General features: G+C 50.3%; 1 protein-coding gene across 1 annotated transcript; it reads left to right on the top strand.

The window, feature by feature from the left end:
• The first annotated feature begins 500 nt into the window (after window positions 1-500).
• Window positions 501-13184, top strand: P4hb (prolyl 4-hydroxylase subunit beta). The gene is made up of 11 exons (XM_059272284.1): window positions 501-766; window positions 1696-1902; window positions 4577-4710; window positions 4832-4969; window positions 9979-10083; window positions 10189-10314; window positions 10526-10726; window positions 11083-11203; window positions 11325-11506; window positions 11608-11694; window positions 12206-13184. Exons 1-11 carry the CDS (start codon window positions 616-618, stop codon window positions 12281-12283), a joined length of 1530 nt encoding a protein of 509 aa, XP_059128267.1. The 5' UTR covers window positions 501-615; the 3' UTR covers window positions 12284-13184.
• The last annotated feature ends 346 nt before the right edge of the window (window positions 13185-13530 follow it).

Here is a 13530-nt window from a genome sequence, read left to right as displayed (position 1 = left end):
GTCGCGGGGGCGGCCCCAGTACGGAGACGCGGTCCAGTCAGAATGCAACACGAGGGGCTTCGGAGGCGCAGGCGTAGCTCCGCCCAAGGGCCCGGGACTCCACCCCACTGCCACGTTCGACGAAGAAACGCGCGGGGTGCGCGCATCTCTCGGCCAATCAGGAGCCGCAGGGCCGGCAGTGGGAAGCCGCGGCCGTTCCAGACGCATGGAAGGCGTGGGAAAAGTCGCCAGTCAGAAGTCCAGAAAGAGAAAGTTCGCCTCTGCCAGCCAATCAGGGGCTGGGGGATGCAGTGTGTGTGTGCGCGCACGCGCGCGCACCCCGGCCAATCCTAGGCGGGGACAGGAAGGCCTCGGGTCTGTCTGGACTCTGCGGCCCAGCCTTGAGTGGGTGTCCAGTCTTTGCACGAAGGGGGCGGGCCGCTGGGCTCCTCGACCAGTCAGACGGCGGTGCAGGGCGCATGCGTGCGGCGCCTGACGCGCGCGGCGAGGGGGAGGTGTGGGCGCGTCCCCGGCCCAGGATTTATAAAGGCGAGGTCTGGAGCTACGCGCGCTCTCGTCGCCTTGGCTGTCCCGGCGGCGCCAACCTAACCGACCTGCCCGCTGCCGACGTCCGACATGCTGAGCCGTTCTCTGCTGTGCCTGGCCCTGGCCTGGGTGGCCAGGGTGGGCGCCGACGTCCCGGAGGAGGAGGACAACGTCCTGGTGCTGAAGAAGAGCAACTTCGAAGAGGCGCTGGCGGCGCACAACTACCTGCTGGTGGAGTTCTGTGAGTGAGCCGCGGGGCCTGGGCGGGCAGGGCCCCTGGTCCACAGACCGCAGCTCAGGGCCGCCCTCGGTGGCACCCAGCACTGCCCTGCGCAGCCGGCCCCTCTTGGGTGCGGTGGCCCGTAGCTCGCCCCATGGAGCACTGGCTGGCGGGTCCCGGGCTGCACCTCGCTGGGAGCACCTACTGTCAGCTTCGCTGCTTCCAGCCTTCCAGAGAGCATCCTTCCTACCTGAAGTGGAAATCGCTGTGTTCAGGGCTCCTTGAGGGTGACTGAGGGGTTGAGAATCGGGAAGATGTCTTTATGCCCGACGTCCACATGGCCCGATCCTTCTGTTAGCCGGGAAAAACAGGACGGGCTGTGTGAGCAGTAGCAATTCCGATAGAACAGGTCCAACACTATTTACTGTGCCCACTCTACGTGTAACCTGCCATATCCTCCTCACTGGGAAGCAGGCCAGACCCCAGATCCTAAGCTTTACTTCTCTTCACAAGTATGTGAACTCCAACACAGCTGCCAGGCTGCCTTGACAGATTGTCACATTCCCACACTAGAAAGAGAGAGCAGCTTCAGATAGGCATCTGGGCTCGTTCTTGCTAGGTGATATAGTGCTGGGCCAGCAACCTTTTAACCTTTCCTGGATTCTTAATGGGAAATCCTAGGGATACATTGGCAATAGGAAGTTACAAGGCAGGATTGTTTTGCTGTGTTGGTGGTCACAGGGCAAAGTAGGGGTTGGAGTTGGTTGTCGCTCATGGCCTCTGTCCTGACATTGCCCAAGAACAACCAGCTATCAGCTCGGTCTCATGTATGCGTTAAGAGGGTTATCTTAGTGTGCTGATAAGGTTTTTATGAAAGGAAGTACAAAGTAGAAGGGAAGCAGTAGACCTGGGTCAAGGACTGCCTTCCAGTGTCCTGCTTTCTTTTTCAGATGCCCCATGGTGTGGCCACTGCAAAGCTCTGGCCCCTGAGTATGCCAAAGCTGCTGCGAAACTGAAGGCAGAAGGTTCTGAGATCCGACTGGCAAAAGTGGACGCCACAGAAGAGTCGGACCTGGCTCAGCAGTATGGCGTCCGTGGCTACCCTACAATCAAGTTCTTCAAGAACGGAGACAAGGCCTCTCCTAAGGAATATACAGGTGTGACCATAGCACTGCCCTTTAATGATTGTGTAGGCTTTGGGAGCTGACCAGAAGTATGTCTTGGAGGTAGGGAATCTTTTCAGAGGTTTAGAGAGGACCCCGTTCGAAGAAGGGGTCTACATCAGCTTTTTTAATTTTTTTTAATTTAGTATGCATTGGTGTTTTCCCTGCATACATGTCTGTGTGAGGGTGCTGGATCCTGGAGTACAGACAGTTGTGGGCTGTCATGTGGGTGCTGGGAACTGAACCCAGGTCCTCTGGAAGAACAGTCAGTGCTCTTAACCCCTGAGCCATCTTTCTAACCCCTCTGTATCAGCTCTTGCATCTGAGGACCATGGAAAGAAAGTTCCCTTTTTGGAGTACCTGACAGGAAGAGCGTCACATCTAGGATGACCTACAGAGTAGCCTGTTGGCTGAGGCTTATCTTAGGATTGACCAATGAGGAAAAGGAGGCAAGTGCCTCTCTGAATGCACGGGGCTTTGAACTATTGGTGCTTCTAGATAGTGTAGGCGTGACACTTGGGTGGCTTGTAAGTATCACTCACAGTGTGCCAATACCAGGCCAAGCGTTCATGATTCTCATTGCACGTCTCCCTTTGGGCCCCTTTCACAGTCACAATGTTCTAGTTGTTGGTTACAGACTGCAAATCCAAGCTTCAGACTGTCACCCAGCCATTGCTAAAGCAATTTTCATGTAGGCAACTCATTAGTTACTACTAGCAAAAGAAGACTCGGGCCGGGCGTTGGTGGCGCACGCCTTTAATCCCAGCACTTGGGAGGCAGAGCCAGGCGGATCTCTGTGAGTTCGAGGACAGCCTGGGCTACCAAGTGAGTCCCAGGAAAGGCGCAAAGCTACACAGAGAAACCCTGTCTCGAAAAACAAACAAACAAACAAAAAAAGAAGACTCGGGTCTCCAAAGCCAGTTTCGTGGAATAGCCTGTGTTCATAAAATATCCCTTTAAGCAGCCTTGTACTGTTGAGTGTCAGCCACTCTGGTCACCTCCCCAGGATGTCTCTACTTTTTACATGAGTTCACTATTGGAGTAGAAAGTTCCTGGTCTGGAACGTCATGTGTTGGCATACCTATGGCCAGAACCTGGGAGGCAGAGGCAGGAGTATCCTACAAGTTTGAGGCCAGCCTGGTGTTGGTTCCAAGCCATCCAGGTCTACAGAGTAAGACCCCATCTGAGGGAGGTGGAGAGATGGCTTAGTGGTTAAGAGCATTGGCTGCTCTTCCAGAAGACCGGGTTCAGTTCCCAGAACCCAGATGGCAGCTCATAACTGTCTGTAACTCCAGTTCTGAGGGATCTGACACCTTCACATCAATGCACATAAAATAAAAAAAGCTAAATAAAAAACCATTTGAAAAGTATAGAGCTCAGTTGATAGAGTTCTTGCCTAGCATGTATGAAGACCTGGATACAGTCCCTACCACCAAGTAAACTGGGCATGGTGACATTTTGTTTGCTTGTTTTTTTGTTTGTTTTTTTTGAGATGGGGTTTCTCTGTGTAGCTTTGGAGCCTGTCCTGGAACTCACTCAGTAGACCAGGCTATCCTCGAACTCACAGAGATCCGCCTGCCTCTGCCTCTGCCAACCGAGTGCTGGAATTAAAGGTATGCACCACCACCACCACCACCGCCGCCCGGCTTGTTTTTTGTTTTTGTTTGTGTGCACACGCTCCTAAAACTTAGTATATATGTGCCTCTTGTGTGTTCTGTGCCAGAAGAGGGTGTTGGATCTCCTAGAACAGGAAGTTGTGGGCTACCCATTGTGGGTCCTAACAACTGAACCCAGGTCCTCTTGAAAAGCAGCAAGTGCTCTTTTTTTGTTTTGTTTTGTTTTTTCTTTTTTGTTTTTGTTTTTTGAGGTAGGATTTCTTTGTGTGGCCTTGGCTGTTCTGGGATTCCAAGTGCTGGGATTAAAGGTGTGAGCTACTATTCCTGGCTTCAGCAAGTGTTCTTAATAATTGAGTCATCTCTCCAAGCCCTCACAATAAAAAATTCAAAGAAAAAAATTTTTTTTAGCGGGATAGTAGTGGTACACTCCAGAATCATGGTAAATCTAATGTGCAGACCTACCTTGATTAGTCCAAGTGGCCAGTCCAGGAGGAAAGAGTCATCTATCAGCCTCTACCTCAAGGAAGAAGCAGGCCTTCTTTCTCCTCACCATGTCTGCTTTGGGTGCACTCAAGCACACAATATTTTTCCAGTTCTTACCCATCTGGGAAGTGGATAGGGCAAGTTCCAGACAGGAACACCTGGCCCACCCTGGGTGTTGGGGTCTAGTCGAGCCTGTTTTAGGGTTGGCAGAACTAGCACTGGAGTTGACTAACCACATCTCCAGGGGTGTAGCCTGGTGTGAGAAACTGTAGCAGAAACTGAACTGAATAAATTCTCTAGTATTTAAGGAAATTTGGAAAATGCACACAGACTGGGGAGAAATGGGTAGTGAGGAAGCCCTGTATTCCAGATGTGTGCACTCTTTCCTTTGACAATCGTGGGAGCCTCTTCTAGAATCCAGAGGCTAGCCAGTCCTCTATAGGAGAACATCTTGCTCTAGGGATGGGCTGGCCTACCTTGAGCCTCCTGGGCACAGCTCAAAAGAGAGATGGCCTGGTGGGGTCGGTGACACCCTGTTTCACGGGAACTTGCGTTTGTTTGCGGTGTAGCTGGCAGGGAAGCCGACGACATTGTGAACTGGCTGAAGAAGCGAACAGGCCCTGCTGCCACAACCCTGTCTGACACTGCGGCTGCGGAGTCCTTGGTGGACTCAAGTGAGGTGGTTGTCATCGGTTTCTTCAAGGTAAAGCTTTAGCATTCCATTTGGCCTGTCCGTTGTCCTTACAGAGGGAGGGGTCCTGGTGGCTTGGGTACTGCTGAAGGTTGGGGTGTGTAGTCACCTCTGCTTTCCGTTCCTCTTCCAGGATGTAGAGTCAGACTCTGCTAAGCAGTTCTTGCTAGCAGCAGAGGCTGTTGATGACATACCTTTTGGAATCACATCCAACAGTGGAGTGTTCTCCAAGTACCAGCTGGACAAGGATGGGGTGGTCCTCTTTAAGAAGGTGAGTGGCCTTGGGCAGCTGTGCCCTGAGCAGTTCAGGTGTTGGTCTGCAGGGGGTGGTGTTGCCTGCTTATACTGGGGAGAACCAAGCTGGGCTGATGGGATGGATGGTGATGAAGGCTCTGCTGTATCATTGTGGAGTCATGCTATGGCAGCCACCTTATACTGTGGCCTTTGGACCAGCTTCCTGTGACGGCCAATACACTAGGTCTCCTGAACAGTACAAAGTGGTGGTTACGGCAAGTTGTAACCACTCTCTCTCTCCTTCCCTCTCTTCCCCTATCTTCCTTCTCTCTTTTTAAGATAGGGTCTTAGCCTGTAGCTCTGGCTGGCTATTTCTGGCTGAAATTCACTTTAACTCAAGGTAGTAGTTCTCCTGACTCCATCTCCTTAAAGACGCTCACCCCACCCCACCCCACCCCACCCCCACACACACACTGAGTTTCTCTGTGTGACAACTCTGGCTGTCCTGGAACTCACACTATAGTCCAGGCTGGCCTCAAACTGAGAGATCCGCCTCTCGAGTGATGGGATTAAAGGCGTGCATCTAGCCGGGCAGTGGTGGCACACGCCTTTAATCCTAGCACTCTTGAGGCAGAGGCAAGCTGATCTCTGAGTTCAAGGCCAACCTGGTCTACAGAGCGAGTTCCAAGACATGCTCCAAAGCTACGCAGAGAAACCCTGTCTCGAAAAAAACAAACAAAAGGCATGCACCCTCACCACCTAGCTTAAAGATTGTGTTGTTTTTTTTTTAATTTACTTACTTTTAATTTTATGTGCATTTGCCTGCATGTATGTCTGTGTGTGGGTGTTGGAACTGGAGCTACAGACAGTTGTGAACTGCCATGTGGGTGCTGGGAATTGAACCCAGGTCCTCTGGAAGAGCACCCAGTGCTCTTAACTGCTGAGCCATTATTCCAGCCCTTGATTCTTTTTTCCCTCTCCCAGGTAGTGTGTCATATACCCCAGGCTAGTTTTGAACTCTATGTGTAGCTGAGCCTGCCCTTGAATTCCTGATCCTCCAGAATGTACTACCACACCCAGTGATTTGGTTTTGTTTTGGGTTTTTTGTTTATTTGTTGTTTAAGTTATACACTTACTCTGTTGCCCAGGTTGGCTTCCTACTGTTTCTCTTTGGGATGTTAGCTCTACTTCCACCCAGTGAACTGGATTTTCCTGTCTGCCCTGAGACAGACTAGTAGGGCCAGATAGTTCCCAGTCAGGCCAGGCCAGCCAGCCACTGCTTACTTTCTGTCTTGCCTGGAAGATGACATGCATCCTAGACTGAAGACAGAGCTCTGGAACTAGGGAAGGCAGCCGGAGCCGCTGGTATACTGTCTGTCATGACCTGGTGGGGCTGCTGTTTATAGCAGAGACAGTGTTATGGTATCTGAATGAGACTCTCAAGCCAGGCCTTTGCAGCAGTCCCCAACTGAATGAGAGCTGTTTTTGTTTGTTTGTTTGTTTTCCAAGACAGGGTTTCTCTGTGTAGCTTTGTGCCTTTCATGGATCTCACTCCGTAGACCAGGCTGGCCTCGAACTCACAAAGATCCGCCTGCCTCTGCCTCCCGAGTGCTGGGATTAAAGGCGTGCGCCACCACCGCCCGGCAGAGAGCTGTTTTTGCCATAGTAGTAGACGGAACAGATTGTGTGGCTATATTGCCAAGAAGATAGCAGCCCAAACCAGGTAGTCAGTTTTGCTTGCAACCTTCCGTGAAAGGTTGTGGGAGTGGATTGTTCTGCTGGAGGAGGAGCCTTGTTGGTTGGTAATGGTGACTCAGCATCATACCTGGAGAGAGTGTCTGATGGAACCCTTAACCAACTCATTTTCCAAATGCATTCCATTCAGTATCCTCTCCATTGTGGCTGGTTTGGGGAAGATAACAAGGACACCTGTACCCTGTGGGCTCAGGTGGAGTGTAAGAGCACAGTGGGATCAGCTAGTTTTCACATTTCCATGCCTGCAACCTGTGGTTGTTTGAAATGAGCACTTCTGGGTTCCTTCCCTGGCCCCAACTGCCGCCTCCTCTTCTTTAAAAGTTTTTAGTTATGTGTGTATTTGTACGCCTGCTGTACGGGTATGTGCATACAAGTACAGAAAAGAGGGCTTTGGATCTCCTGGAACTGGAGTTAATAGGCAGCTGTGAACTGACCGATGTAGGTGCTGGGAGTGTCACTGTGCTCCAGAGTAGTGCGCACCCTGAGCTGTCTCTCCAGCACCTGCCTCCTCTTGAAGTTACTTTTGGGAAGTGTAGTAGAAGGTGGCCAGTAAGAAAAGATGAGTAGTCAGCCTACCACCTCCTTGGATCCAACTATCTGGGCTCAGAAGTGTTTGGAATAAGCTGGGCATGGTGGCACATGTCTGTAATCCCAGCACTCAACATGCTGGAGCAGGAGGATCACAAGTTTGAGGTTGGCCTGGAGTACAGGACAAACCCTGTCTCAAGTAACAAATAAAAAAACCCCAAACAAATAAAAAAAACTGGCCATGGTGTGTTAGGGTTTTAATCCCACCACTGGAGTTGAGACCAGCCTAGTCCTGTATAGGAAGTTCCAGGCCAGGCAAGGCTAAAAATTGAGACCTGAAAATAATGAAGAGTTATACCTGTACCTAACATGAGTAGGCTTTTTATTTTCCCTTGTCATTGCCTAAACCATACAATGTAACAACTAATCATAGAGTATTTACATTGTCATCATGCCAGGCAGTGGTGGATCACACCTTTAATCCCAGCACTTGGGAGGCAGGGGCAGGCAAATCTCTGTGAGTTCGAGGCCAGCCTGGGCTACAGAGTGAATTCCAGGAAAGGCGCAAAGCTACACAGAGAAACCCTGCCTCGAAAAAAGAAAAAAGAAAAAAATTATGTCATCAGCAGTAGGTAGATCTCTGGTCTCTGAGTTTGAGGCCAGCCTGATCTACAGAGTGAGAAGGATTGTGTTATCTGACAGGCGTGGCAGCACAGGCTTTAGTCCCAGTACTCCAAAGGCAGTTGGATCTCTGAGCTTGAGGCCAGCCTGGTGTGCATAGTCACTTCTAGGACAGCCAGGGCTGTCTCAAACAAAAAGTCATCTGGAGAGGATGTAAACAGCAGGCCATAGATGCTATGACCTTTTATATAAGGGACTTGGTGTGTGGATTTTGGATGGGAGGAGTTAAGGAATACCACGTGCCCACGCAGATACTAAGGGGTGGGTGTAATTTTATTCCTCATTTCAGAAGTTTCAGAGCAGTGATGGGCTCGTGGAATTTTCACCTGAAAAGTTTTAAGCACAGGAAACACTTTCTCTGCAGAACTTGTTTCTTGTCCACTCCTTATCTGAAGCAATGCCTTGGATGGTCTAAGCAATCCTGTCCCGAAGCTATGGAGGTGGATAGCTATCTCTGCCTCGTGACTTCAGAATGCCTTGATCTGTGGTGGTGGTGGTGGTGGTGGTGGTGGTGGTGGTGGTGGTGGTGGTGGTGAAGGATCCTGAGAGCTTATATGTGTGGATTCCATTGTCATACATACTATGTTAGAGGTTAGAACTATAGCTGAGTGTGGTGTCTCACCTGTAATCCCAGGACTCTGGAGGCTAAGGCATGAGAATTGCTGAGAGCTCAAGACCAGACAGTGCTACATAATGAGACTCAGTCTCAAAACAAAAGAAATGGGTAGACCTAAGGTGTTATTGGAAATGAATGAGTGGGTTTTTCTTTTTACAGTAGATGAGCTTGTGACAGCCGTCTGTCTACTCTAGAGGCTGAGGTTGGAGAATCATCTGACTGCAAGCTTTAGAGGACAGCCAGGGCAACATAGTGAGACACCTGTCTCAAGTAAATCAGAATAAGATATCAATAAACAAGTTCTTTACATGTTGTCAGGTAAACACTTACATGAAACTTGACTCTCCGTGTCAAGTCAGTTTAGTGACTGATGTTTATGTGTTCACCAGTTCTTTCTGTATCTGGTGTGTTGGGAGGTAGCTGAGTTCTTTCTGTTCCTCTGGTCTGTGCTGAACACATCCTGCAGGCCCCTCACCCTTTGCTGCAAACTAGGGACACGGAGTGGGAAGACAGGCACCAGTAAGTGTGGTTCTGAAAGAAGCTTTGACTGGACATGGTGCTGTATGCCTGTAATCCTAGCATTCAGCAGGCTGAGGTGGGAGGATGGTGAGGTTGAGGCCAGCCTGGTCTACAGAGCAAGATCCAAAACTACACAGAGAAACCCTGTCAAAAGAGTAGTTTAGGGCAGTTGAGATGGATCAGCATATAGATGTGTTTTCTACAAAGCCTGATGACCCAAGTTTGATCCCCTATTACCTACATGGTAGGTGGACAGACTGACTCCACAAATTGTCCTCTGACTTTCAACATGTGTGCATGCACCACCCCTCAAAAAAATGCATTAATTTTATTTACTTACTTAATATGTATGTATTATTTGCTTGCATATATGTTTATGCACCACCATGTATATGCCTGGTGCTTTGGAGGCCAGAAGAGGGCAGTGGATCCCCTAGAACTGGAGTAGACTCAGTTGTGAGCTACCATGGTAGTTTCTAGGAATTGAACTCAGGTCCTCTGAAAGAACAGCCAGTGCTCTTAACCATGGAGCCATCTCTCCAGCCAGTGTTTTGTTTTTCTTCAAAGTAGCTTTATCTAGCAGATGTCCTGAGAAGGTCTGAATTCCTCTATCGTCATTGTGGCCCCCACTCCACCTCATCCTTAGGAGGATCATGCTTTGTGAGCCACTGTTTCTAAAGCAAAAGTGGCTACTTTCCTAGCACTCAGCTCTGAAGATTCCTCCTCTGTGTTCTGCAGAGACTGCATGAGCTCATGCCTATGCCATTCAGTCAAAGCAGTGGGAGGACCGTGAGCAGCCAGGCATGAGGTGTGAACAAGCCACCACATTTGTGGACTGGCTGCTGGTCCCAGGTGATGGCTACATCCAGTTTAGGCCTTCAGGGACAGTTAGTGTCTGTCCTTTGAGGCTGGCACAGCAAAGCTCACAGCCCCTTCCCTGTCTGCAGTTTGATGAAGGCCGCAACAACTTTGAGGGTGAGGTCACCAAGGAGAAGCTGCTGGACTTCATTAAGCACAACCAGCTGCCTTTGGTCATCGAGTTTACTGAACAGGTGAGGCCTCTCTGAAGGCAGAGTGGTGGGGACCCTAGGGCCACTGAGAGAATAGTCTGAGAACTGCTCATGACTCAAACCCACTAACTATTACTTGTCCCACAGACAGCCCCAAAGATTTTTGGAGGTGAAATCAAGACACACATTCTGCTGTTCCTACCCAAGAGTGTGTCTGACTACGATGGCAAGCTGAGCAACTTCAAGAAAGCGGCCGGGGGCTTCAAGGGCAAGGTGGGCTACCTTAGGACGTGGGTTTCTTTCACAGGAGCTAGAAGCCTGCCTCGTCTCCCACACTGCTACCCGTTAGGGTCTGCATTATGGGGTCCACTGGGCCAACTCTGTTACTCTGGTGAGGCAGCCCCAGGCTCAAGGTGTACAGAGCCATTTCAGGGGTGTGAGCATGTGTCCAGGTTCCGTCTGAATGTGCCTTTTCTCCCCCAAGATCCTGTTTATCTTCATCGACAGCGACCACACTGACAACCAGCGCATCCTTGAGTTCTTTGGCCTGAAGAAGGAGGAGTGTCCAGCTGTGCGGCTTATCACCCTAGAGGAAGAGATGACCAAGTACAAACCTGAGTCAGATGAGCTAACGGCTGAGAAGATCACCGAATTCTGCCACCGCTTCCTGGAGGGCAAGATCAAGGTGTGGAGTCGGGCCTGGGTTGTGGTGACAGCTCACCTTGCAGAGTAGGATCCACCCCTGGGATCTGGTGTCCCGTGCCTCCTGCAGGGTTGCCTTCAAAGCCTGAAGACATGAGCATAAGTCCCCAGAGGACCGTAGACAAACTCCCCCCTTGTGTGCTAGCCTCACCGTGTACCAAGCTTCAAGCACCAGGACACCACCTGTATTCCACTTGGTCTATGTTGAAGACTCAGCTTTCTCACCAGATTCCTGGCAATATCAGCTCTGGTGCTTTATGGAGGACCGTGTGTGTCTCAGCTGTGCCAGGATTGGATTATGGGCCAGTGCTGTCCCTGACTACTCTCTCTCTCCTCTAGCCCCACCTGATGAGCCAGGAACTGCCTGAAGACTGGGACAAACAGCCAGTAAAAGTGCTAGTTGGGAAAAACTTTGAAGAGGTTGCTTTTGATGAGAAAAAGAACGTCTTTGTCGAATTCTGTAAGTGATGGTCTCTGGCTTCCCTGCCTGGTCCCCATAGGGCTTACAGGTTATAGCATACAGTGAAAACATCTGCAGGTGGTTCCGTCCAGGATGGACCCTCAGCACTGTTCTCTTTCAGATGCCCCTTGGTGTGGTCACTGCAAGCAGCTAGCCCCCATTTGGGATAAACTGGGAGAGACATACAAGGACCACGAGAACATCGTCATTGCTAAGATGGACTCGACGGCCAACGAGGTGGAAGCCGTCAAAGTGCACAGCTTCCCCACACTGAAGTTCTTCCCGGCAAGTGCAGACAGAACGGTGCGTTTTCCACCCAGGGCTCAGCTGGGCTGTTGTGCATGGAGGGGAAGCTGCTGTCTGTGGTGTGGGCCCAGTTCACCCTCTGTGCTCATTTCCTACAGGTCATTGATTATAATGGTGAGCGAACACTAGACGGTTTTAAGAAATTCCTGGAGAGTGGTGGCCAGGATGGTGCAGGAGATGATGATGTGAGTGTGATCAGCTCGGGGTCCTTGTGGGACGTAGTAGCTCAGGCTTTGACTTGGAGGCTTGATGTTGTTAATTTGGGGGAAGGAGAGGGCAGGTCAGGATTTGATAGGGCGGGACTTGAGGACATGTGAGGCATGTGTCCTTGAGGTTCACCTGGAAGTACTAATGAAGCAAGAAGCGTGGGGTAGAGTGAAGTGGCATCTCCTGTCACTACAGCACACAGCCAGGGAAGTGACCAGCAGTCAGGGTTTGGACTTGTGCTGGAGCTACTTTCCCTACCAGGTCTGCAACTTTGCAGTTCCTAGAGCCGTGCCCATTGGAGGTCATGAGGGCTTAGCTGGGCTTCCTGACTCTGGAAGCCATCCTGTATCTTGCCTTATACTCAGAACCCTCATCAACCAGAGCTACTACTGGCGATGGCAGCCAGGTCCTTGGTATGAGGGCTTGTCTCACTGAGGGCAGCCACACTGCGGCTTTGGTACTTTAACTGGAATTTCTTCCTTCGTCCAGGACGTGGACCTAGAAGAAGCTTTAGAGCCAGACATGGAGGAAGACGATGATCAGAAAGCAGTAAAGGATGAACTGTAGTGGAGAAGTCCCATCTGGGCACCTGAACCCAAACCTCGGTGGGCCATGCTCCCAGCAGCCCACATCTCCGGAGCCTGAGCCTCACCTAAGGAGGGAGTGTCCTCAGAACCCAGGGAATCTTTCTGAAGCCACACTCATCTAACACACGTACACTTACACCTGTCTCTCTTGCTTTTCAATTTTGGAACAGGCTCTCTCTCCAGGCCAGCCCATCTTAAAGAGCTGTCTCTTGGTGTGTGTGTTTGTTAGTTTGTTTTTGATTTTTTTTTTTTTAAATTGTGATGTACTTTTTTATATGTGGATTTGTCCCAAGTGCTCACTGAAATATTTGGAGATCTCACACTGGTAATGTCTTTCCTGTTAGAGAGGTTTATGCTACCACTTCAAATTTCATCTGTGAGACATTTCATCTTTTAGACAGTGTTTGACATCGAGACACTTGTTCCACCATGAAGTCTCCCTGAGACTCCTTCCTGCCCTCTGTAGGAAGTGATGGATCTGGGTTGGATAACACTCTCCACCTTCTACTAGTGTTGTCATGGCAGCATGGCTTTTGTAGTTTTCAGTTAACCCTGGGACTTAATGCATCCTGTCAGAGGGTGGGTCCCCCACGTGTGGAAGAGAGACTGTGTGGCTGGCAGCTGGGCCCGGCCAGGCCTGGACAGCTCTCGCTCTTCAAGTCAGGACTACCGACCAGCTGACTATGGGCACATCACTCTGTGACTGCTGGATTTTCTTCCAGCATGGCCTGTGACCTGTGTGAGGCAGAACTGGGACCCTTGATTCCCAGGCTGGGAGTCAGCCAAGGACACTGGGGCTGAATCAAACGCCCATTCTTGAGGCATTTCTACCATAATATTGGAATTGAACACATTGGCTAAATAAAGTTGAAATTTTACTACCCATTGTCACCTCTGTTTTATATCTCTGAGCCAAGGGAACAGCTGAAATTCTGCTATCAAAAGGGATAGTGAGCTTGATGGGATCCTGCTGTGGGATGTTCTGTATGGCAAATGTGTTGCTGATTGGTCAATAAATAAAACACTGATTGGCCACTGGCTAGGCAGGAAGTGTAGGCGGGACAAAGAGGAGAATAAAGCTGGGAAGTGGAAGGCTGAGTCAGAGAGACACTGCCAGCCGCCATGATGAGAAACAGCATGTGAAGATGCCGGTAAGCCACAAGCCACGTGGCAAGGTATAGATTAATGGAAATGGATTAATTTAAGCTATAAGAACAGTTAGCAAGA

This window comes from Peromyscus eremicus, chromosome 8a, assembly GCF_949786415.1.
Source record: "Peromyscus eremicus chromosome 8a, PerEre_H2_v1, whole genome shotgun sequence".
NCBI classification, from domain to species: Eukaryota; Metazoa; Chordata; class Mammalia; order Rodentia; family Cricetidae; genus Peromyscus; species Peromyscus eremicus.
Note: the sequence above shows the minus strand (reverse complement) of the source record. Positions and strands in the feature narration are given on the sequence as shown.